The following is a 26,044-nucleotide window of genomic DNA, read 5'->3' as shown; positions in this document are numbered from 1 at the left end:
GTGAGACAACCTTTGCTTGGAGAGAGCCTTTCCCTTCAGCTTCCCACCATAACAGACAAAGAGCTGGTCAGAGGTCCTGAAACACTGCGTTCTGTCTACACAGGCGCGGAGAGCGCGTACTGGACAGAGCAGTGCCAAGGCTGGGTCTGCCTCCTCCGAGGGCAGCGCTTGCAGGTTCACCACCTGGTCCCGAAAGGGAGTGGTAGGAACCTTGGACACGTATCCAGGCCGGGGTCTCAGGATCACGTGAGAGGAAGCCGGCCCAAATTCCAGGCACGCTTCGTCAACGGAGAATACGTGCAGGTCCCCAACCCTCTTGATGGAGGCCAGTGCAACCAGGAGCGCTGTCTTCATAGACAGGAACTTAAGCTCGACTGATTGCAGGGGCTCAAAGGGAGCATTCTTCAGGGCAGTTAGAACCACTGAGAGGTCCCAAGAGGGAACGAGAGGAGGCGAGGCGGATTTAGTCTCCTCGCTCCTCTCAGGAACCTGATGACCAGGTCGTGCTTCCCCACCGACTTACCTTCAATGAGGTCATGATGTGCGGCAATGGCGGCAACATAGACCTTCAGGGTGGACGGCATAGCGGCCCGGTGTGGGGGCAAGGTCATAACCGCACCCTGACAGAGGAGCCCAGGGAAGGACCAGCGTTCCACGGGGGCCTGCTCTGTCAGGGGTCTGGCGACAGAGGGGGACAGGGGCGAAGCGGTCCGTGGACGGCACGCCGTGTCAACCGCCTCTGGAACAGAGGGGGACGAGGAGAGCACGGCTTGTGGGCGGCGCTCTGTGTCGTCCGAGAACTCTATATGCTCAGAGACGAGAGAGTCAGTTCTTTCTGAATAAGGATTCTTTGCCAGCCCTCCACCGGGGAAAGGAGTGGCCCTGCTACCAACTCCTGGAAGAACTGAGTCTCATCTCTGAGCAGCCCATCTCAAAAGTGCCGCTAACCCGGTGTTTAGCGGGGGGCGGGGCTGGAGAGGGCTGTGGCGTCCCAGCTACGGTCTTCCAGAGCCAGGCCCGGGTGAATGGGCGGGGTTGGAACCGTAGGAGGGTGCCTTCGGCGGTGGGCAGACTGAGGGATCTGAGCGGACGGCGGGGCCGTCGGGCAGAATAACCTCAATCTGCTCATGGGCGGTTGAGAACTGTAGGGCAGAAGCACTCAACTGCACCGCCGAAGAGGCCGACTTGGGAGATGGGGGTGTCGAGCAGACGGGTCCACCCGACATCGTGCACCTCAGACCGGTCAGCCCCAGAATGGTGAACATCACCTGACTCCGAGAGCGTACGGCCACTTTCGTCGCTCGGAGAGCAAAGTCAGTGACGGCGCGCAGCTCACTGAAGAGCCTCGGGTCAGTCCCGCCCTCCTGCATGTCAATGAGCATCTGGGTCAGGTAGACCAGCAGAACGGTCATGGGATGCAGTGAGGCGGCTGCCTGTCCTGTGGCACTATAGGATTTCGCCACAGATTAGTGTAGACGAAAAGAACTACAGGCTTTGGACGGGTGCTTAGGATTGCGCCGGGAAGCACTCTGAGGACACAGTAGCATGGCAACAGAGCGTTCAACCGGGGGGACCCCAGTGTACCCATGGGCAGCGGCCCCTGAGGGGAGGAAAGGCGGATGAGACCAACGAGCGGACCCGTGATCTCATCATGCACGTCCGGGAGGAAAGATATTGGGGTTTGCCGTGGACGCGGGTCGGCGGCCTCACCCAAAAACCAATCGTCCCGGGAAAGCATGGCCGTCATCTCCGGATCAGACTCAGGCACAACCGTATGCACACCAGAGGGTGGCAGCTGTGAGGAGTCGTCATTTCCAGAAGAATCAAGCCCACCTAGTGATGCTGCTACAGACACAGCATCATCCTCTGTAGCTTCAAATGAAAACACACGGGCCACCCCTTTTTTTTTTTTTGGGGGGGGTAGACTCGTGGAATCATCAGTTCGCTAGCGGGCACCGTCATTAAAGAGGGGGGCTGGGGTCGCGGACACAGAGTCGGCTCCTTGTTCCAGACCAACACCCTCAGGTCACCCTGGCCACCAGCCGAAGATCGGGGGGTGGATGAGGGGACTCTCACTCTTGCGAGTTCACCGAGTCTCGACCTATATATGACGCGATGATCACGTTCCCAGAGAGAACATGAGTCATCCACGAGCGCTGTTCAAGCATGATCAAAGCCCAGCACACTAGACAGTGCTCGTGCCCATCAGAGTCCGATACCAGTCCGCTGCAACCAGAAATGCACGGGCGAGCCGTCTTTAAAAAGACGTGCCGCGTGCGAGCTCTTTTAAGAGAGGAGAAAAAAAACTCTGCGATGTTGAAGCACACAGGGAGACACACACACACTGGCAGATCACTGCACAGATCAGCAGGCACTGTGAGCTCGCTGCAGATCGCCGTCACACCAACATCGGAGAGAGAAGCTCGTCTCGTAGAGCGAAGTCAGAGATGACTGTGGAGTGAAGAAATATTCTTGGCTCCGAAGCGAAAACATATCTGCATGTTGCTGGCGTCCTCCTTTTATACCCACGAGGTAAGGCGGAGATACGCTATGCAAATTCCGCAGACCCATGGCATTTCTTTGCCATTGGCTCGTTTTGTAATACTCGAAGTCGATAGGTGTTCTAAGCAAAACCCCATTCGTCGTCATCCCACGTAACTCGGAGTGACAACGAAAGGGAACAGCCTTTTTTGAATCTGCCAAAACAAATGTTTTTCATGTATATTCTATTTTTGTGTGCCAAAAAAATGTTACTAACATTACTAACATTAAAAGTGAATCAAGAAACATTAAAATAATATAAAAAGCATGTCATGACCTAACGTTGTAAAATTATTGGTTTCCATTGCTTACCAGTGTTTGACTTTTTGGCTGAAAACTTTGGTCTTGGAGTCACTGGTAATGCACATCGTGAAGCATATTTATTATTCATGGGTAAAGAATACCCTGCAAAAATATTGGCCCCAGTGCTACCAAGAGCATTGGAGATGTTTCTGGGGCCATCATACATGGACTGCCGTTTCCCATCTAATTGTCGTGGGACAATAGTTGCCTCGTTTGATGTAGACTGATGGACAAATGGAAAACGTACCTCTCCAGTGGCTTTAGGTGGCTTTAGAACTGGGTGTGAACCTTTGGAAAAACTATTTGGGGATGGAGAGAATGTTGTAGATGGCTCATAAGCGAGGGACTGGGTCTGAAAACTGGGAGGGGGTTGATACGTAGTTTGTTTAGACTCTTCATGGGAAACTGCTTCCTTAGCCTCTAGAGTGGAGTTGTAGGTAAAAAGTGAGGAGTTCAGTTTGTAAGGCTGATGTTTCATGACGTCCAGAACATTGAGATGTTTGGGTGGTGGATTCATCTTCTCCTTGCTTGCTTTAGGCTTTATCTTTGGACTAGTTGAAGGAGGGGGTTGTTTAACTGCTGCAAGAGGATAAAAGGGGGACAAAATAGGATTGTAGGACAGTGGAGGTGGGGCACGGACATTAGAAGAGTATTTCCAAGTGCTTGGCATTGAACGTGTTGGCGATGAGGATCGTGCCTTGTTGGCTCGCACAGTCTTATCGTCCACCACAAATTTTTTCATACGGGACTGTCTACGAGCAAATAGTTCAGCTCCTTTTCCCTTAAGGTTCAGCCCCTCAGAATCACCTGTATCTAATGAATACCCTTTAGGAGAAGCTGATGGAGCCTTAGATGCCTGAACATATGTGCCCAGGTGTTGGGGTGGACAGGAAGCAACAGAGTTACCATAATTTTGTGACCTTGATGTTTTAAATGGGTAAGGACCAGCATGGAGTGAATCTGGCTTATGTGCCTGATGTGGTTTTTGAGTCCAGGCTAATTGATGCAGATCTGGTGAGTGGGATGGAACCCAAGCAGGTGATGTCTGCTCTGATATCGGTTTAGATGATAATGGGGGGCGGGCTTTTCCAGGAAGCTGTAGCTTTGGTGGGCTTTGTCGGGGTACTGCCTGTACCTGCGTGTGCCCCATAACTGAAACTGAGCTTGATGCTGCAAGGGGACTCCTAGAGATAGCACAGCCCTCTGCAGACCAGGGAGGGTGAGCTGGGTTGATAACAGGTTTGGGTAGGACAGGTGGAGGGGTTTTCTGCTTGATCTTTGGAGCTTGCATGAAATTGCATGCTTCAGCACCCAGACTGAGACAGTCCTCTTCTGGAACTGACTCTGTTAAGGACTTCTGATCTCCTTTCTTTTGAAGCAGGGTCATTTCTTTTAAGTCTGTCTTGCTTGCCCCTCTCCTTTTAATTTCTGGTAGCATCCCCCTTTTAATTGCAGGTATGGCAATACGTTCATCACGTGAAGCAATGATGTCTGATGTGGGGGACCAAACTTGTGGGGTTGTCTTTACTGGAACATTAACTTTGAATATGTTTTCAAGTTTCTTAGGTGTTGGGCTTGAGACACCTCTGACTGCTGAAAAAGTTTTTTGGTCTTGATTATGACCACCAAGAAAGGGCTTAGCAGTTCTGTTGGGAACAAGGGGTCTGGGAACAGCCAAACCTTGGTATGGATCCAGACCATTCATACCATTTGCATATTGTGGCAACATCTGTTGCTTAATTGGCTGCTCTTGATACTGCTGTTGTTGTCTTTCATAGACATCTTGTGGGGCTTGTGTACTTTCTTCTTGCGGAGGACACTTTACAATTTCACCTACTGGTTCCACAATTGCATCCACTGGTATGCCTTTTCGTCTCATTTCCTCTTGTTCTTCAGAAAGATCATCCATCCTTTGACGCCTCTTGGCAAACATAAAGACTCCCTTGCCTTTTGTCTGTGGAAGATGCTCCATTTTTTCCAACTTATACTCGGCCTGTGCTAAAAATTCGGATGTAGCTCAAAACAGTCCGTTAGTTCTGATCAGTCGTCTTCTCAGAATATTTTTTTTAAAGAGCGTGGCAATCTTATGTCTTGATTTACTTTGTTGTGTACAATCTCATTCTTGTCCTGAAATCTGTATTCTTGAAGATGTACCGCAACTAACCAATGTGAACCTTCTGACCCTTCGTTTGCACTTCTTGAACATCAACACACCCTTGTTTTGGCAGCAGTAAAAGGCAAAGCGTTATGTTTATTTTTAGAGTTGGTTACTTTGTCCAGCTGTCTCACTGACTGTACCTCACTCCGTCTTAGTCCTGTGAAAGAAAATTCAGGGCAAAAAAATATATAAAAAAATAGCATAAGAATGAAAATTCATAACACAATATAGGAATTATTTAGAAATTCATACATTAATGCATTTGAGAAAACATGATGCAGCATGGGCTTATAGACTACATACACAGTGCAGGTAAATTCAGTAGTCAGTTCACCTTTTAGTACTTAATCCTGTTCTGTAAGCACACCATTCAGCATTTTTGGTGAGGGTTTAACCACATTCTTAACACATGAGAAATTAAAGAAGTGACAACCACAGTTACACACATTCAATGCAGTATATACGGAACTGAAGTGAATAACTAATTGTTAATTATGCATTTAAACGTGTATCAAAGTTGTCTCTCTCTTCTGTAAACGTGGTGCAATAAATCACAGGGAACAAGGTACGTCTTGACTCATTAGTGTTGCCAGATCTTGCTAGAAAACGTAAATAAGATTAAGCCCATAATAAACTTATTTCCAAATACCAAAATAATGCAACCTGCCAAGTCCAAACAACACGTCCAAAAGTACTTAATAAACGTTGGTTATAATAAGTGGACATGGCAACACTTAAAGAGCATGCTCTGCGAAGCAGCCTGTCACTCATAAACAAAACAAGGCGGCTCAGCCGATGGTGGTTTAGTGAACATAATGAGTCTTTGGTCGCTGTAATATTACTTTAGTAAAAAAATAACGGATATCAAATGATATCGATATCATGAGATGCCAGAACGTTGCTATGGTTAACACAGTGTCAATCATCATAGTTTTGAGAGTGAGTTCAGTTCTACACACACACACAAAACATCTCGGGTTATGACTGTAACCCTTGTTCCATGAGAAAGGGAACGAGAATTGCGTCTAATGACCCTTTGGGCAGGGAACGCCCTTAGCGTAACGCATCTGAAGTATGAATGAAACTAATCCAATCCTGATTGGTGTTGCGTCATGACGTAACATGTGATGGCATACACGGAAGCTACAAAGGAACGCCGGCACACAACAGAGTTAGCTTCTGCCATGAAGAAAGTCGCTCCCAGGCAGGGGAAGGCGTAGTGAAGGGACGCAGTTCTCGTTCCCTTTCTCAGGGAACAAGGGTTACAGTCGTAACCCGAAATGTTCCCTTTCGAGGGAACTCGAAACTGCATCGAATGACACTTTGGGGGAACGAGTACCCACTATGCCACAACACGCCCTGCCTGTCCTAGTGTGAAGCTGCTCAAAGGCACACTTAGGACGAGAACACAAGAGTGCCAGGACTAGACGGAATGTCCAGACTGTAAAACCTAATAAAGGTGTGGGGGGTGGCCCATCCTGCTGGGCCCCCAAGAGGAGGGCTCTAGAGTACGTCATGCCTCTGGTTGAATGAGCCCTCACGGCCAAAGGTGAAGGCAAATTGCGCACCTGGTAGGCTATAGAAATAGCTTCGACAATCCAGTTGCTGATGGTCTGCTTGGAAGCGGGAAGTCCCTTCTTGGGTGACCCGAAACACACCAGCAACTGGTCTGAATTCCGCCATGAAGAGGACCTCTGAATATATAATTTAAGAGCTCTGACAGGGCAGAGCAGATGAAGTCTCTCCTCATCCACCGTCACGTGAGATAGAGGATGAAAAGCCCAAAGAACCGTAGGCCGTGCCACATTAGATGGCACCTTAGGCAAATAACCCGGCCTGGGATGTAAGATGGCTGTAATGTAGTGAGCGCCTGGAGATCTCCTTCCCTCCTCAGAGAAGTAATGGCCAACAGAAAAAACACCTTTAGGGAAAGGTTCTTGGCCTCAGCCGACTCCAGTGGTTTGAAGAGGGCCTCGCCCAACCCTTCGAGAACCACCTTCAGGTCCCATGTGGGAACCCTGGTACGAGCCGCAGGCCTCATCCTCCAGGCCCACGGAAGAAATGTACAACCAACTGCAGTCTCCCCAGAGGCCCATCACCCAGAGGAGCGTGGAAAGCCGTAATGGCAGCCACGTACACCTTGAGTGTAGACGGGGTAAGACCAGCTGAAAAGCGATCTTGGAGGAACTCCAGAACTGAAGCCACTGGGCAGTTAACTGGATCCACCTCACGCTCTCTACACCAATTGGTAAAGACATTCCAATTTATGCCGTACAATTTCCTCGTGGAGGGAGCTCTAAAGTTGAGTATGGTCTCCACTACTCCAGCTGTTAGGCCGGCCTCTAGGTACTGTGCCACATCAGGGGCTAGACCCACAGTTTCCATAACTCGGGCCAAGGGTGAAATATTGAGCCCTCTGCCTGTGTCAGCAGGTCCCTCCTAAGGGGAATCTCCCACGGAGGGCTGTCTAGGAGCGATACAATGTCTGAGAACCATACTCGTGCCGGCCACAACGGGCCTACCAGCAGTAGACTGATCCCTTAGCGACAGACCCTCTCTAGAACTCCCGGGAGCAGAGCGATCGGGGGAAATGCATACAGACGCAGCCTCGGCCACGTCTGCACCATGGCATCCAACCCCAGCGGGGCTAAATGAGAGAGGGAGAACCACAGTGGACAGTGGGTCGTCTCTCGAGACGCGAATAGGTCCAATGGTCCAAATGGGCCGAACCTCTGACATATTGACTCCACCACCTCGGGGTGGAGTCTCCATTCCCCGGGCCTCAGCCCCTGTCTCGACAGCATGTCTGCTCCCTGATTTTGACTCCCTGGGATGTATGTTGCTCTTAGAGATAACAGCTTCCCCTGGGACCACAGGAGGATCTGATGCGCCAGTCTGCAAAGAGGGCGAGACCTCAGACCCCCCTGATGGTTTATATAGGCCACTACCGACATATTGTCCGACCTCACAAGGACATGATGACCTTTGAGGTCCGGCAGGAAGCTCCTCAGGGCTCGGAACACCACCAACATCTCCAGGCAGTTTATGTGCCAGGAGGAATGATGGTCCTGCCATAGGCCTGTCATAAAGCGGCCGTCCATGACCACGCCCCAGCCCGTGAGGGAGGCGTCTGTCGAAACGGTTTTACGGCGACATGACGCTCCCAATACTGGACCTTGGGACAGAAACCAAGCTTTTTTCCACATAGGTAGGGAACGAAGGCATCTGCACGTAACCCTGATCATGCGGAACGGGTTCATAATAACGGGTAGCCCTGCTATTTTTGTCTCGTTTTCGATACCCTGAAGCAGAGGACTGGCAGGGAAAAATCGAAAAACAATTTTTGATGTGCAGAAGGAACACTGTATGGTCGCAAGCCTGTGGGGCAGACAGAGCAGCGTGCGTTTGCTTCTCCTCATTTTAATTCCTCAGAATTAAATGCAGCCATAAACCCTGTATAAGTGAAACACGGTCTGAATGGTAGGCTGAATTTAAATATCTAACTTCCATAAAGTCAGATAATATTTCATCATTTTAATTTCTTAAAATTATGCAGCCATAATTACCAGACAAATCTGTTTTTTGTTATACGGTCTCGTAATCTACACGCTGCCTCAGCAAACGCGAGATTCGAGTCGTTACAATATATTTGGCTTTCATCCCTCAAGAAGAAAGTCAACAGGTGCGAGGCTGAAACATCCGACAGTGCACGGATATACGCGTCGAGATATTTCTCAATGAACAGCTGCCAGCACCCTCAGGAGCTGAATGTGAATGCCTCGCACTCAAACAGTATTATTTCACAGATCGTGTCCTTTTCATTGCAGACCCGTACTCTACGCGTTGCCTCTGCAAGCGAGATTCAAGTCGTTCACAATATATTTGGGTTTTCATCTCTTGAGAAGAAAATCCACAGACAACAATTTAGGTCTTGCTGAGGTTGGGGCGCGTGTGCCTGCCCAACATAAAGTGCCTCGGTAAGATGTCTTCTGGAGATCGGTAGCTAATCGGCAAGATGTCGGGAAGATGGTGGCATTAGAATGATCGCCGACCGTGAGCCAACGTAAACCCAAAATGATCGCCGACCGTGAGCCAACGTAAACCCGAAATGATCGCCGACCGTGAGCCAACGTAAACCCGGAATAATTATTATGACCTATGCGGCACAATCCCACTAGAGCGAGGAAAGCATTCGGTCGCCTCGCTCTCCCATTGACCACTGGAACAGCTGATTTTCAGCTGAGTCGCTGGAAACGTTACAGCATGCTTACTTACTTACAAATAATGCTTACTTATTTGTTTAGGCTAACTGCTGTCAGATTGTGTTCCAAGGACACAAGTTCAACAACACTCAGTTTATGTGATGTGTTAATCATAACATTTCTTCCCTAACAATTTGACATGTTGAGAAGTAGGCAACTAGACCACTTGCATGCGTCCTTATTTTTGAGTTGCCAGGTTTTATGACAAAAAAAGCTTAAATTTGATCATACACAATCTGACAACCTGGGAAATATCAGTCTAACAGAAAAAAAGAATGAATCAGGGATTTTAAAATGAAGTTTGATGGTCATGCAAATTAGGCTACAGGAGTTTTCCAGGAGAAATAACAAAACAGGAGGGCACCGGGAGATGACCTTGAAAATGTATTTTTTACTTTGTTTTTCCAAAAGCAGTATAATTTATTTTAACACTCCACAAATCACACATAGAAAACTACAGGTGAAACTCGAAAATTAGAATATCGTGCAACAGTTCATGTATTTCAGTAATTCAAATTAAAAGGTGAAACTAATATATTTAGTATATATAACTATATACATATGCATGATTATACTTTTCAGAGGGCCGACATTTCTGTATTTAAAATCCTTTTATATTCTAATTCTAATTTTCTGAGATTTTGAATTCTGTTTTTTATAAGCTGTCAGCCATGATAATCAAAATTATAACTGTTGCACAATATTCTAATTTTTCGAGTTTCACCTGAACAACAAAAATAAGAAATTCCCTCCAAAATAGTTAGTCAGTTTAAATGAAAAATCAGTCCAATCAATTATTTCACTTAAGATGCTTGCTCGCCCCGCCTTTGCCGTCCCCATTCCTGTCCCTGCTCAGCCGCAGCCAGTTCGTCACGCTCATTTCCACGTCAGCCTCAGTGGAATTTTGTTGGGCAGGATTTCGTAACACAGCACCTAAACAAAACAAAAAAATAAAGCAATAGGGGGAAAAATAAGACAGTAGCACAAAAGTCTATATCTTTGTTTGATTGTTTCTATAAAGACAATTCAGAAAAGTCAGAGCATTTTACACACAAAAAAAAAAAAACTTAAGACATTTGGTTGAGAATAGTCTGAGGACAGTATATATAAATATCGAGAACAACTGATATAAATACAGACACCACATAGGGGTTGAATAGTGACAGAATGTTGCTTCAACACATTGTAGGACTTGCTCAGGAGTACCTCATGAATAGGCCGTGATTTAAGGCCTGTCTTCCAAAAGGAGCCTTTCAACAGCTGGGGATAGTACAGGAAGAGAATATACAAAATTATACAAAAAACAATTAACAAGCAGTGCTCATAATACAGTAGTTTACTGACAACAGCCGAGAGAACCTGCCCAAAATACCTGTGCATCCAGCAGGAGCTGATCTGGCAAATATCTGACCTGTGGAAAACAGAAAAAATATAGGTGTTAACAAAAATACAAAGTATGAAATGTGTCTTTTTTTTAATATGACTGTGAGAGAGAGAGAGAGAGAGAGAGAGAGAGAGAGAGAGAGAGAGAGAGAGAGAGAGAGAGAGAGAGAGAGAGAGAGAAGGAGAGAGAGACAGACAGACAGACAGATAGTCAGAGAGACAGAGACTTCCTTTAAAAGCGCCAAACCGCACATCTGACAGATGAGAATTTGTTCCATATCAAAAGTAACCTTCTCTGTCAAGTCCAGGGGTCTCCAACCTTTTTTTCATTTGAGAGCTACTTTTTAAAAAAGATAGTGGCCGAGAGCTACTCATGTAATACAATACTTTAATCTCTTAAATAATGTCTCATAACTCTCATATTAACAACTATCTAAACTGTTTTAGACGTAAAAGAGTTTTTGTAGGCCCATATATCACCCTTAAATGTCAGAGAAAAGAACAGAATCAGAGATAATTTTTTTTTAAAGAAAATTGTACTTTGCATATTATACATTTATTCATTTAACTGACTCTTTTATCCAAAGCGACTTACAATTGCTATATATATCAGAGGTTGCACGCCTATGGAGCAACTATGGGTTAAGTGTCTTGCTCAGGGACACATTGGTGTCTGACAGTGGATTCGAACCCGGGTCTCTCACACCAGAGGTGTCTTATCCACTGTGCCATGACCACCACCACACCAGTATATTTTATTATACTGTAAAAACAAAACATAATTAGGCTATAGTTGATTTTATAGTGCATCTTAACTAGAGATGAAATGGCATGGAAATTTCATTTCATGATTATAGTGACCAAAATGATCACGTTATCAAAGAATCCTGTTAAAAAAAGTACTAATACTACACAATAAAATCAATTCACCAAGTTTTATGTCAAAAACCAGCAAATAACAAATATAATTAGCATTAATATGCACTTTTTGTTTACATAAACATTAAAATAACAACATTAAAAATGATGGCCAGATTTTAAAGGAGTACTGGACATGTTCCCTTTCAAGGGAACTTCGAGCTGCGTCAAACGCTGCGGGAACGCCCCTGCGTTGTGCGTCATGAAGCACGTATGGAATCAGCCCAATGGAGAGATGAAACGTCATAGGCGGGTGACGTCATCGACCAGGAAACTATAAAGCACCCCAAAAACACAAGCGCATTAGCTTCTGTGCTTTCAGTCGCGCTACATGTGAATCTGTCCCTGTGTGATATTGTCTGTCTTACATACCCTGCACCACACAAACAATTTATCCCTATATATATATATATATTGAGAGATTATGGCGGACGAACAGCAGTTTAGAAAGTGTGTTCCTCCCTGCTCGCGTTATTTAACGAGCGGGGATACACATGATCTTTGTGTTGTTTGTTTGGGAGTTCAGCATGCCCAGTTTGCTCTCGAGGGAGCAGACTGTGAGCATTGCGAGCGTTTGCCGTTAAGGACGCTCCGCTCCCGCCGATCGCTCTTTGAGGAGAGCGGTTCGGTGCGCGCTCCCCGCGGTTCGGGTCCCGCTTCTGCCGAGGCAGAGTGGCGGCGCTTATCGTGGGGATCGCAGATGGATCTCACAGCGGGGTTTGAGACGGGCTCTGCCTTATCTCTCCCTTCACCTGTGAGATCCAGTGCCTCAGTCCCGGGTTCGGAAGCACGCGCTGCGGTTTCTTCCGCTCGGGCTGAGGCACCAATGCTGCAGCTATCCAGTTCTGAGGAACTTGATGTTGTTAGTGTTGAGGGAGATGTGGAGGATTCGCCACCCCACACTCCTGAGAGTGATGAGCTTATGGAGGTGTTAACAAGAGCTGTTGAAAAACTTAATATTGAATGGCCAGTGACTAGACAGGAGTCTGTTTCTAAATCAAAGTTGGATGAGAGATTTTTGCCGTCACGTGTGCAGCCTCCACGCCGGTGCCTGCCGTTTTTCCATGATCTCCACACCGAGGTGTCGAAATCATGGAGAAAACCGGTGTCATATAGAGTGTTTAGTCCCCAGACTTCAACATACGCTAATATTATGGGAGCCAAGGCTCATGGTTATGGTGCTTTGCCTCGTGTGGAAGAGACGCTTGCGAGCCATCTCTCCCCCGAAGCAGCATCATCTTTTAAGGCACCGGCATTACCCACCAAGCCTTTAAGAAACACTTCGGCTTTGGTGGGTAAAGCATATTCGGCAGCAGGTCAGGCTGCGTCATGTCTGCATACTATGTCAATCTTGCAGGCATACCAGGCTGATCTGCTAAGGGACATGAGTGAGAGTGAGGAGGTCAGTACTGACGTAGTTCGCAAACTGCGTCAGGCTGCTGATTTATCCCTGCGTGCCACCAGAGAATCGGCCAAATTAATGGGTCGTTCTATGGCAGCTCTGGTGGCCGCAGAAAGACATTTGTGGTTAAATCAGACTAATATTAAAGAGAGAGAAAAAGCTTTTCTTTTAGATGCTCCTCTTTCTCCCATGGGGTTGTTTGGTGATGCTGTGAATTCAGTTATCGATAAATTCCAAGAAGAAAAGAAACAAACTGCAGCTTTTAAAAAGTTTCTTCCCCTTAAAGTTCATGTCCCTGGGGCTGCTGGGCGGGAGCAGCCCCGGCCGTCTTCGAGCTCATCACATAGAGCGCAGCAGAGGCAGAGTGTCGCGTCTCGTGCTCCCCCTGCTGGACAGTGGGCTCAGCCGCGACACTCTCAGCCGAAGCCTTCTCCCAGTAGAACTGATCTGAGGACAGTTATATTGGCTAAGAAGGCTTCGGCTAAGAAGAAGTCCTGACGCCAAGCCGTTCAGGATGCTGAGGGTGGTCCCCACCGAGGCGGAAAGGTGTTCACCTCTTTTTACGGTGCCCATTCCTCCTCGGTGCCCTCAGGGGCTCGTTCTGCCAACCCCGCCTTTATGCCGGGGCACAGACGATCCCAGCGAGCGCTTTCCCGAGGGACGCTCGCTCCCTCTGAGGAGGGTCTCAGAGCGGTCAGACCAGTTGTTCCCTGCCGGTGCGCCGTTACAGGGCGCTGCGTCTGCTGCTCAAGTTACACCAGAGGCCAGTCTCGAGAGGCTGGTACCCTTAGTAGAATTTCTGGCAGAGTGGAAAAGCCTTCCAAAAATATCTCATTGGGTCCTGCAGACAGTAGAAAAGGGTTATGCTATCCAGTTCAGGTGTCGTCCACCAAAATTCAGAGGGGTTCTGCACACAGTGGTGGGCCCCGAGCAGGCTCTGGTATTGGAACAAGAGGTGAAAACGCTCCTTCAAAAAGAGGCTATAGAACGGGTTCCTCCTCCCAGTTTGGAGTCAGGTTATTACAGCCGATATTTCATCGTTCCAAAGAAGGATGGGGGGTTGCGTCCAATTTTAGACCTGCGCATATTGAATCGCTCGGTAGGGAAGCTAAAATTCAAGATGCTCACTATCAAGCAGATCGTGTCTCAAATCAGGTCCGAGGACTGGTTTGTCACGATAGATCTGAAGGACGCATACTTCCATGTGTCCATCCTTCCACAACACAGGAAGTTCCTGAGGTTCGCCTTCGGGGGCGAGGCGTACCAGTACAGGGTTCTTCCGTTTGGCCTAGCTTTATCTCCCCGCACTTTCACGAAATGCATGGATGCAGCACTAGTGCCTCTGAGGCTTCAGGGCATTCGTATTCTCAATTACATCGACGATTGGTTGATTTTAGCTCAGACCGAGCAGATGGCGGTTCGGCATCGAGATGTCGTCCTCGCTCATGTCAGAAAGTTGGGGTTGAGGCTGAACGCAAAGAAAAGTGTATTATCTCCTTCCCAGAAGACCACTTTTCTGGGTGTCGTTTGGGATTCGGTATCGATGCGGGCGCGACTCTCTCCGACCCGCATCGCTTCGATTCTCTCAGCTGTGAAACAAGTGAAGCTAGGCCAGCTACTCACTGTCAAGCAGTTTCAGAGACTGTTGGGTCTGATGGCAGCAGCGTCCAACGTTATACCTTGCGGCCTGTTGTACATGAGACCGCTACAGTGGTGGCTCAGGACCAAGGGATTCTCCCCGAGGGGAAATCCGCTCCGCACGTTCAAAGTCACGCGGCGCTGCCTTCGTGCTCTGGTCATGTGGAGAGAAACTTGGTTCCTATCCAAAGGTCCTGTGCTGGGGGCTCTTTGTCGTCGCATAACGCTAACGACGGATGCTTCCCTCACAGGGTGGGGGGCGGTCATGAGTGGTCGCCCAGCCCAAGGTCTGTGGCAGGATCATCATCTTTCGTGGCACATAAATTGTCTAGAGATGTTGGCTGTGTTTCAGGCTCTGAAACACTTCCTAACAGACCTGAGAGGCCATCATGTGTTAGTTCAATCAGACAACACGTCGGTGGTCTCTTATATAAATCATCAGGGGGGCCTGCGGTCTCGCCGGCTTTACAAGTTGGCCCGTCAGATCCTCCTGTGGTCCCAAGGGAAGCTACTATCTCTGAGAGCAATGTATCTCCCTGGGTATTTGAATGTGGTAGCAGACTCCCTGTCGAGGCAGGGGCCGAGGCCAGGGGAATGGAGACTCCACCCCGAGGTGGTGGAGCTCCTTTGGTTGAGTTTCGGTCGCGCCGAGGTGGACCTATTCGCTTCCAAGGAGACCACTCATTGTCATCGGTGGTTCTCCATCACTCTTCCAGCCCCCCTGGGGTTGGATGCTATGGTGCAGCCGTGGCCGAGGTCACGTCTGTACGCCTTTCCCCCGATTGCTCTGTTACCAGGAGTTCTGGAGAGGGTCCGCCGGGACGGGGTCAGTCTACTACTAGTAGCCCCGTTCTGGCCGGCCCGAGTATGGTTTGCGGACCTGATTTCTCTCCTGGACGGTTCTCCTTTGGAGCTCCCGGTCAGGAGGGATCTACTCTCCCAGGCGGGGGGCACGATACTTCACCCCCGCCCAGAATTGTGGAAACTGTGGGCTTGGCCTCTGAGGGGGCCCAGCTCATAGACTCCGGTCTCTCAACCGAGGTTGTTGAGACCATTCTTAACTCCAGAGCTCCATCCACGAGGAAGCTTTATGCCTTGAAGTGGAAACTTTTCACTTCTTGGTGTGGAGAACACCTGCAGGACCCAGTTAACTGCCCAGTGGGTGCAGTGCTGGAATTCCTGCAGGAGCGCTTCTCCACAGGGTTATCCCCCTCCACACTAAAGGTGTATGTGGCGGCACTAGCTGCTTACCACGTCCCTTTCAGTGGAGTTTCTCTTGGGAGACACCCGCTTATAACTCGTTTCCTCCGTGGCACTTTGAGGCTGAGGCCAGCAGTTCGTACGAGGGTGCCGACTTGGGATCTGGCCATTGTATTAGAAGGTCTTTCCCTAGCTCCTTTTGAACCTATCGAAGAAGTTACCGAGAAGTTTCTCACTTTTAAGACTATCTTTTTGCTTGCTATCTCTTCACTAAAAAGAATCGGAGATTTGCAGGCTCTGTCGGTTTCACCCTCGTGCCTGGAATTTGCACCTGGCATGGTTAAAGCTTTTCTGCATCCTAGACCAGGTTACGTTCCTAAGGTTCCTACTAATATTGTTAGACCTACGGTTCTGCAGGCTTTCTGTCCTCCTCCATTTATGTCATCGGACCAGGAGAAACTTAATTCACTCTGCCCTGTTGGGGCATTAGACGCTTATGTCCACAGAGCTGCCCTGTGGAGGAAATCAGAACAACTTTTTGTATGTTTCGGGCCACCCAGGAAAGGGTGTCCGGCGTCTAAACAGAGAATGAGCAAGTGGGTGGTTGAGGCTATCTCACTTGCTTATGAGTCGGCTGGCCAGCCTTCACCTTTGGTTGTCCGAGCTCACTCTACCAGGAGTATGGCTGCTTCTAAAGCTCTTTTGTCGGGGGTTTCCCTGAGTGATGTTTGTGATGCGGCTGGATGGTCTTCACCGCATACTTTTATTAAGTTCTATGACCTAGACTTAAGCTCTACCCCTGGGGCACAGGTGCTCTCGTCCTCTGTGCGCTAGTCTCACATGACGGTCATTTGGTCCTATGGCGACGTGGGTATTCGCGTTCCCGCAGCGTTTGACGCAGCTCGAAGTTCCCTTGAAAGGGAACGTCTCGGTTACGTATGTAACCCTAGTTCCCTGATAGGGAACGAGACGCTGCGTCGCTCCGCCATACTCCCGGCACTCCCGTTAGCGCTTCCTTCAAGCCTATCAGAAGCTAATGCGCTTGTGTTTTTGGGGTGCTTTATAGTTTCCTGGTCGATGACGTCACCCGCCTATGACGTTTCATCTCTCCATTGGGCTGATTCCATACGTGCTTCATGACGCACAACGCAGGGGCGTTCCCGCAGCGTTTGACGCAGCGTCTCGTTCCCTATCAGGGAACTAGGGTTACATACGTAACCGAGACGTTATCTACTAGCCTACAAGTTCAAATAAAATTTTGACAAAAAAGATTTATAAAAAGAAACCTTGCATATTTCAGCCTTTTAATCATTTTTATAAAAAGAATGAGTCAAAAAAGATAAATTACTGACATTTACAATGCACATTAGCTTATCTTTTATTATTAATAGTACAATTCGGTCCGATTTCCCGTGGCGTCTGTCGTTGCTATGCAACAATGCACTGCGCTCTCCACAATGACAAAGAAGTTTTAGTAGCTAATGCATTTTTTCATCTCACTGCGCCTGGAAGAAATGAGCGCGTCGCTTCAATTATGAGCTTCCTACATTTGAAATAACGAACTTGAGCGTGCAAAAGACGCGATATGTGAACGGACCCTTGGCGAGTTACCTCCAATCAGGCCACGAGCTACTGGTAGCTCGCGTGCGATGTGTTGGAGACCCCTGTCGGTGTCATTGTCCTCTTTGTCCGCGATTTTTCTCTGCGTGAGAAAATGCAGTGGTCCAATCAGTAGTTAAGAGCCTGAACTTGCTTATAGTAATTCGGAAATTAGTGCACATGAGTGAAAAAAAAAATACAGCACAGAAGAATGTCTAATTTAGCGTGAAATTTGTTGAGCGAGAGACCGTGAGATTGAGGCTTAATGCGTGAGTGTCACGCCAGATGCGTGAGAGTTGGCAACCCTGCCTCTAGCCTAGCATAGCACAGAGTAAGAAGTACAGACACATAAAACACATCATACACTAAAACATGTCTTACTTTGAGGGGTCCTGTGTGGAAGGCCTGGGCGGGATAGAGGGGTTTCACGACACTGCGTCATGTTTGTGTTCACAGACACTTGAAACACAAAGATTAAAAAGGTTAAAACAAAGATGAATGATTCTTTCAGGTAATCAGTGTCAGATCATATTGGATTCAGTCAGAATGACTGTATGAATAAGGGGAGCCTTTTTGCACAGCCTAGCCTACACCAAAGAACAGGCGTCAACTGTGATAGAGAGAGAGCGTTAGCTAGCCACCATGCTCTCGGGTCAAACTAACTTGACTGTATGTAGTTTTAGACTAAGACAGCTAGTCTGATTGCAGGAGAACAGACTAGATGACTAGATTAGACTGGAGTGGTCATGTAACCGCACTGAGTGTCTGTGTGTGACACAGCTTTAATTGTTTACAAAGTTATTTAACAGACTCTGTTCTGTGTCTGCGTGTTAAATAACTTTTTCAGGAGAGCACATAGAGGGAATGCATTAACGTCACTTTCCCGCCGGAACACGCCCCCCTCAGCCGGACTGAGTGGCAGAAGAGCTGCTGCGTGACTGGATTTAATAGGGGAAACTGCGAAAACGCAAGTAAAACAAACGATTATCAGTTTAAACTAAAGATTGGACTCAATATAGTGTTCCTTACAACTTACTAAAGATCCAGTGATCCATGGATATTAACATGCAGCCAGGAATCGTGTTTCCTGACATTTATATGTGCCTGATTTCGACACCAGGGAAATACATACAGCAAATTTGCCTGTGTACGCTTTATATAAATACAATATAGGCAGGTCTAAATTCAGGAGATCACTTATATCAATGTTATATATAACATCATATCGTCTAGACTTAAAACTTGTATAGTTTTTTGTCAGTGTTTATTTAAAAATGTCAAATTATACAGAATATACACTGGTAAATATTTGATTGATGAGTTGTCACTGCAATATATATCAATACAATATATAGAGAATGATTTTACCTCTAAATTCAGCATATTGACACAAAAATGATAACTGCAAATCCACCTTATCGCTGCCTGGAGTCCAGTTGTTTCTATGAATTGCAGCAATCTATTTGCTTCTCTGTTCTGTAGCTTTAGGTAGTCTGTAAAAATATACCTCATATTTCTTGTCAAATCTAGTTGTACAGTCAGTCTCAAAGCTCTTTCCCGTTTTAGACGCGTTTTGTGTGTTTTTCCGCAGCATTCACGCTGAAAACCAATGCTGCCGCTCAGTCTTTTTGCCACTTGTGGGCGTAACCGCAGTCACTCCGGCCAACGGTGACGTCACGTGCATTCCCTCTATACCTTCATCACTGGGTGTGTCTTGCTCCCAATCATCTTGTGGCACAAGGAAATACAGAAAAAGGCCCGTTACACAAAGAACAGTATCACCCAGGTCCAAGTAACAGAGCTAAACCAGTGACCCCACAGCAGTGGTTCTCAAACTTTTTCTGTCATTTTTGTCATTCCCTATTTTGTATACGACTGTGCTGTGTGTGCTGTGTATTGTGTGTGTGTGTGTGTGTGTGTGTGTGAGTGTGTGTGTGTGTGTGTGTGTGTGTGTGTGTGTGTGTGTGTGTGTGTGTGTGTGTGTGTGTGTGTGTGTGTGTGTGTGTGTGTGTGTGTGTGTGTGTGTGTGTGTGTGTGTGTGTGTGTGTGCCTGTCTCAGTGTGTTCTCCATCTGCATGCTAAATAGCTTACGTTCAGGAGAGCCCAGCCCTTCATATTCGGCTTCCTGCTGCCAATTAACAGTTGTCACTATGAAATGATAAAATTCGATGGTGAAACTGCCAAACAGGAAGTAGGCTTTTTGTTCTCAAACTTATCAAGTGCGCTTACAGCCACAAGTTTAAAGACCCAATGCATCACATATTTTACGGAAAATTACATTCAGTTAGAAGAAGGTCCTCATTAACTGATGTAATCACTTAAATGGAAAAATACATTAATGCTGGTTACACACAGTTCGGTTTCTGCTTTTCTTGCACATCAATGATACATCTTTATCAATAACGATTGAAAAATGTCCGATATAGTGCACAAAAGTCGACAATTGGGAATTTACATCATTAAAAGAAGTCTTTGAGAAGTCTTTAGGTTAATAACTTTGTCTTTGAGGTTAATTAAAACACATACTTACTGTACAAAGGCAAAGCCACTGTGTAAAATGGCCCTGAAAAGAGCCTTTGGGGTGTATGTAGCTCCTGTTGAGAAAAAGAAGAAGCATAAAAAGGAGTAAAATATATTACAAATCCCTTTAATTAATATGCACTCTGTTTTAATTTATCTTTATTGACTAAACCAGTATCTTAAGAACATGGCAAATCAGAACTGTAGGATGACTTCTAGATTGATCACTTACAAAAATCAGATGAAAATCGACCACTGAAAAAACAGGAAAGACAATTATTCTATTTTGTTTACATTACAAAGGTTAATAAAGGCTATGTTTGATGAATTGGTGTGTGTCCAAAAACACTTACTTCACTTACTATCACTTTACAACTTCATAACCACTTCTTTGTCGGACTGTCTACAGTCTACAGATGCGCTTGTAGGCCTACTAAACTGAGCTCTTTGATTGACAGGTCGACTAAAATTAACGTTGACATAGAGACGCACAACAAAAGAGCTGCCTTTAATTTTAAGCATGTCACTTAGACAAAATCATTAAAAATGCCTTCAGAGTGTAAGGGTTATTATTAAGGTAAGTTATTATTATAAAAGGACATATGTAATTTTTGTGAGGAAAAAAGACAGTCCGTCAATTTTATGACCGTTTATTAGTTTAACCTGGCTGTTTAATGTTAACTTACCTCTCCTCAGACTGAAAGAGAAAAAACGAGTTCCCCTCATGTGTATAAATACTGTCTAAAATAACTCACTGAAAATATTTAATACGCGAACATACTGTTAACAGTCAGTAACTAAAGTCAACAAGTTAATAACAACTAACCAAGTCTAAAAAATCCTCCGGGGCCAATTTCTGTCATCCGTTTATCGAAAACATTTCTCAGAAAACTACTCGGTTACTATCGTAACCTCAGTTCCCTGAGAGAGGGAACGAGTATTGCGTAGCTATACGCAGTGGGGAAACTCCTTTTCCTCGATTTACTGAAGCCTATATGTAAAACGCATTTGCAGCTGCACAGCTAGCACACTGAGCGTCTGGCCCGCTCATAGGCTGTGCTGCAGCAACTGCACATCCAATGGCGCGGGCGACTCTGATGTGCGACCAATGAGCTAGCCCAACGTCAGAGCCCACCAAGGGGTCGTGGCCTATCCTATATAGACCCCCGAATTAGCCATTATAGCAGGTTTATACGACTGAAGCGACAACTTCACCAGTTACTATAGTGCTGCCGGCTACGCAATACTCGTTCCCTCTCTCAGGGAACTGAGGTTACGATAGTAACCGAGTAGTTCCCTTTCGGACGGTCACTTCGTATTGTGTAGCTATACGCAGTGGGGACGCCATGCAAAACGCCGCACCCTAAGTAACTGGTTGCCCTGCAACTCAGGACCTAACAGCTAACAGAACAAGCCAGAACCCAAAAAATATATTTATATACATAACAGACCAGACACTGTCGGCCTAAGCGGCCTAAGCGGGTTATATATATATATATGTATATGATTATGCACAGTAATCTTTGTAGACAAGACCAGACACCGTCGGGTCTTAATCATACCGAAAGTACCTTCGCCTGCAGGTAAAGGCACCTCCATATTATAGAACTTCATAAATGTGGAAGGCGAGGACCAGTCGGCCGCCTCACAAATATCTTGAATGGGAAAACCCGATGACCAAGCCCATGACGAGGCCATGCCTCTAGTCGAGTGGGCCTTGACACCTATAGGGCAAACCTGACCCACTGATGTATAGGCCATAGAAATGGCATCCACTATCCATCTAGACAGTCTTTGCTTCGTGACTGGATCACCCTTAGATCGGCCACCAAAGCAGACAAACAGCTGTTCTGACTGTCTAAAAGACGCAGAACGCTCCAGATAGATTCTCAGCGCCCTGACAGGGCAGAGAAGATTAACCTCCCCATCCTCAGCCGAAGGGGGAAGGGCTGATAGCGTAATAACTTGTGCTCTAAACGGCGTTGAGAGCACCTTGGGTACGTACCCATGCCTAGGTTTGAGAATGATTCTGGAGTCATCCTTCCCAAACTCCAAACATGCAGGACTCACAGAGAGAGCCTGCAGATCTCCCACTCGCTTGATAGATACCAATGCCAACAGGAGAGAAGTCTTCAGCGAGAGTGGTTTTAGATCAACCGACTGGAGCGGCTCGAAAGGCGGTCCCTTCAGGGCCCTAAGGACCTTGCTTCAGAGATAGTGCTCAAGATTCTGTCAGGAAGGTCCCCGGGTACCCGTTTAGGGGCCACACATGGAGGGCCCATAAATCGGGTTGGGGCTGCCATATCGTTCCTTTGGCCTGTGTGAGGAGATCCTTCCTCATTGGAACAGGCCAGGGGATCGTGTCTGACAACTGAACCAGCTCCGGAAACCACGGTCTGGATTTCCAGAGAGGAGCCACCAGAAGGACTGGGCATCCGCTCTCCCTGACCCATTCGATGACCTGTGGGATCATCGAAACGGGGGGAAAAGCATAAAGGGGCAGCTGGGCCAGGGATGAGCCAGCGCGTCCCTGTTCTTCGAGAAGAACACCCTGCAGTGGGTGTTTGCTCTCGAGGCGAAAAGGTCGACTTTGGCCTCGCCAAACATCTCCCATATCAGACTGACCGTCTGAGGGTTCAGGGACCACTCGCTTAGGGGAGCGTTGCTCTCAGAGAGCTCAGACTGGCTTGTGCCCACAGGAGGAGTTCCCTCGCCATAGCATGCAGGTTGCCTGACCTGATGCCACCCTGGCGATTTATTTAGGCCACCACTGACATATTGTCCGTATGGACTAGGACGTGGTGACCCCTGATGTTTGACAGAAAAGCTTTCAGGGCCAAACCAACTGCTTTCATTTCCAGACAATTGATATGTAAGCTCTGCTCCGTGCTCGACCAGAGGCCGGAGGCAGGCTTGCCCTCGTGCAGTGCTCCCCAACCTAGGTTGGACGCGTCTGTAAAAACAACCTTCCTCCTGGAAACTACCCCCATGGTCACCCCCATGTGGTACCAGTCCTGTGCCCGCCAGGGAATCAGTGTTCTTAAACACCCGTGATTCACCATAATGTGCAGGCTGTTTGACTGCCATGCATGGGTTGGCACACGGCATTTCAGCCAGGGCTGCAGCGGGCGCATGCGCAGTAATCCCAAGTGAAGTACTGACGATGCAGCTGCCATTAGACCAAGCAGTTTCTGAAATTTCTTCAGAGGCGCGCACTCGCGCGCCCTGAATGCAGCCGCCAGTGTCTGTATAGAGAGCGCGCGCTCTTGAGTGAGCCGCGCTTTCATTTTCACCGAGTCTAAAACTGTGCCCAGAAAGACAACAGTCTGGCTGGGGGTCAGTTTGCTCTTGGTCACATTGATTTTGAGCCCCAGGTATTTTAGATGTCTGAGAATCAAATCCCTGTGAACTATCAGTTCGTCTCTCGACTGCGCCAGCACCAGCCAGTCATCGAGATAATTCAGCACGCGCACTCCCTGACTTTTCAGTGGGGAGAGCGCTGAATCCATACATTTTGTTAATGTGCGGGGTGCCAGGGACAGACCGAACGGCAGAACGGTGTATTGATATGCACTCCCCTCGAAGGCGAATCTCAAGAATGGCCTGAGACAAGGGTCGATCTGAATAAGTAAAATACGCATCTTTCAGATCCATTGTAACAAACCAATCGCCCGGGCGAACTTGCGCGAGAATTTGTTTGAGTGTTATCATTTTGAAAGGCCGTCTCGCGAGAGCCTTGTTCAAATGTCTCAGATCTAGTATGGGTCTGAGTCCGCCGTCTTTCTTTGGAATTAGAAAATAGCGGCTGTAAAACCCCGAATACATTAGCGCGGGAGGGACTGACTCTATCGCTCCTTTTGCTAATAAATTCTGAACTTCGGTGCGTAGCACGTGACCCACGCTGCTTCTCACTGACGTCTCGATAACTGCCTGGAATTTCGGGGGTCTGCGAGCGAATTGGAGCAAGTAGCCTCGCTTTATAGTGTTTATAACCCAACTCGACACACCGGGGATGGCTTGCCAGGCCATGGCCCGTGTGGCTAGGGCATGACACACTGAATGGGACGGGCCGCCTAACATAGGGGGACCTGATACCCTTATAATATGATTTGTGCACATGCTGAGTCTTTGACTGACTATACAGGCTTTTGCCCAGGGGGAAGTCAGTGTTACAACTGGAAGGGGGCCACCTAGTGAAGGGGGACCGTGAACCTGTGTGTTGTGATTGTGAAACATGCTCTTTTTGTGCTTTATTTGGGGCGCCGTGAAAACGGCGTTTGTTTGCAAAGGACAGGAACCATCCATCCAGCCGACTACGCGGCGGCTCCTCGGGCGTGGTCCACTCTAGCTCGAGGTCCGCAACAGACTTCGTCAGGATCCGAAGCATTTCGGCGTCGGAGTTTGTCCTGGTCGCTGAACCACTAGCCACAGACTGAGAAGCGGTGACAGGGTCGAGAGAGTCCGGCCACTCATCCTCCGAAGCGGCGATGGACAGGCTGTCGTTGCACTCGAGAGATCCGCCGAAGGAGACGAGGCCCTCCACGTGGGGGGGAGGGTGCTGGTCTCCTACCAACAGTACCAGTGATGTCGTCCGAGTAGGAGAAAGTGAAGCACGTGGGAACGCGGCCGGCATGCGTTCACCAACTTCCATACCCTCCGGTTGCCGTTGGCTGCGACGCTTCTTCTTCCTTGGAATAGACAGCGTGGCTGATGGGGCATCGCCGTCTCGAGAGATAGCTAGCCGATTGCGCAGCACGGAGATAGGCATGCTTTCGCAGGCTACACATCCGCCGGCAGAGAGTGCATTCTCCGCGTGGTCGATCCCCAGGCAGGAAATGCAGCTCGAGTGTTGGTCTGCCTCGTGCAGACGGCCTCCGCACGTGGCGCAGGCTGAACGAGGCATCTGAAATAAAACACAAAGCTTTCGAACAAAAGGCTGTCGCCGGATAGCCACAGGTGAGACGGCATCAGGAGTCAACGGCGTGCAGGCGAAGTCTGCTGAAGAGAAGCTCACTCAGGCTGAAAAGGCTTGTGCGACGGCGAATAACAGTAGAAAGCTCAGGGACATGTGTACTGTCGCTGAAGGAGTAAAAATCTGCTATAATGGCTAATTCGGGGGTCTATATAGGCTAGGCCACGCCCCCTCGGTGGGCTCTGACGTTGGGCTAGATCATTGGTCGCACGTCAGAGTCGCCTGCGCCATTGGATGTGCAGTTGCTGCAGCACAGCCTATGAGCGGGCCAGACGCTCAGTGTGCTAGCTGTGCAGCTGCAAATGCGTTTTACACATAGGCTTCAGTAAATCGAGGAAAAGGAGTTTCCCCACTGCGTATAGCTACGCAATACGAAGTGACCGTTCGAAGCGGAACTCAATGTTTTTCTAACAAAAGAATATTTTTCAATAAAAAAATAAGTAACAAGTTACACAGAACAAAATAATCACATACTGGCCTGAAAATTGTGTGTTTGAAATGGATAAGCATAACTTACTGATCACAAGAGAGTCCGTTGCTACCGAGGCGATGCTTTTGTGTAGACTTGATCACGTGCATAAAAACGTGCACTGCACGCGCCACCTAAACGCCCCCTTGGTTAAAAAAAGGCAATATTTACTTTTGTTTGTTTGTTGGGTATTATCATCATATAAAACAAATTGTTGCATACGGATCTACACAAGCTCAACATACTTTCGCCTTTACATCGCCGGCTTGATGTGGACCTGGTTGCGTAGATCTAGTAGCCAGCAGCATTTGTAGAAAAAAAGAAGCGGGATCGGCAAAATGGTTCCTCGCGGTTCCTCTGCCGATCTCCGGAGTGTGCATGAATTAGAGTGGCTGTAGACCCATCCCACCGATAGTTTACCCACCTAAGTTTTTCTGGTGTGCAGGGGAAAACCCCTTCCGATACTTTGCCGCTGGTGCCCTCTAATTGCCAACGTTGTAAGACTGAACGTGCTGTCTGGGTCAAAGGGCGCGAGACTGAAACACCTGAAAACGCACGGCTATGCGCGTCGAGATATTTCTCATTGAACACAGCCAGCACTCTCAGGAGCTGACTGTTCATGCCTCACACACACACAGAATCTTTATTGCAAAGTAGACCCGTAATCTACGCGCTGCCT

At 47.8% G+C, this 26,044-nt stretch overlaps 1 protein-coding gene and 2 long non-coding RNA genes across 4 annotated transcripts in view; all 3 read right to left on the bottom strand.

The window, feature by feature from the left end:
* synpo2b (synaptopodin 2b) overlaps positions 1-26,044 on the bottom strand; it is a 35,748-nt gene that overhangs the window by 3,260 nt on the left and 6,444 nt on the right. The window contains exon 2 of one of the 2 annotated variants that reach the window (XM_077232422.1): positions 3,092-5,159. In XM_077232422.1, the coding sequence (XP_077088537.1) occupies positions 3,092-4,816 (1,725 nt within the window). In that variant the 5' untranslated portion in view covers positions 4,817-5,159. Of the gene's footprint in view, positions 1-2,729; positions 5,160-26,044 lie in introns of those variants that run through there. The other variant, XM_077232421.1, reaches the window with a different exon arrangement.
* On the bottom strand, positions 9,965-17,936 carry LOC143740164 (uncharacterized). The gene is made up of 3 exons (XR_013204783.1): positions 17,786-17,936; positions 10,637-10,675; positions 9,965-10,524 (listed from the first exon to the last, which is right to left on the bottom strand). It is a non-coding gene; the product is annotated as an uncharacterized LOC143740164 (long non-coding RNA).
* Positions 19,167-25,801, bottom strand: LOC143740163 (uncharacterized). The gene is made up of 5 exons (XR_013204782.1): positions 25,611-25,801; positions 25,414-25,510; positions 20,157-20,179; positions 19,935-19,998; positions 19,167-19,721 (listed from the first exon to the last, which is right to left on the bottom strand). It is a non-coding gene; the product is annotated as an uncharacterized LOC143740163 (long non-coding RNA).

Source organism: Siphateles boraxobius, unplaced genomic scaffold, assembly GCF_051911475.1.
Source record: "Siphateles boraxobius isolate OS27281-9 unplaced genomic scaffold, OSU_SipBor_1 17, whole genome shotgun sequence".
In the NCBI taxonomy this organism is placed as follows: Eukaryota; Metazoa; Chordata; class Actinopteri; order Cypriniformes; family Leuciscidae; genus Siphateles; species Siphateles boraxobius.
This window is presented reverse-complemented; position numbering and strand designations above follow the sequence as displayed.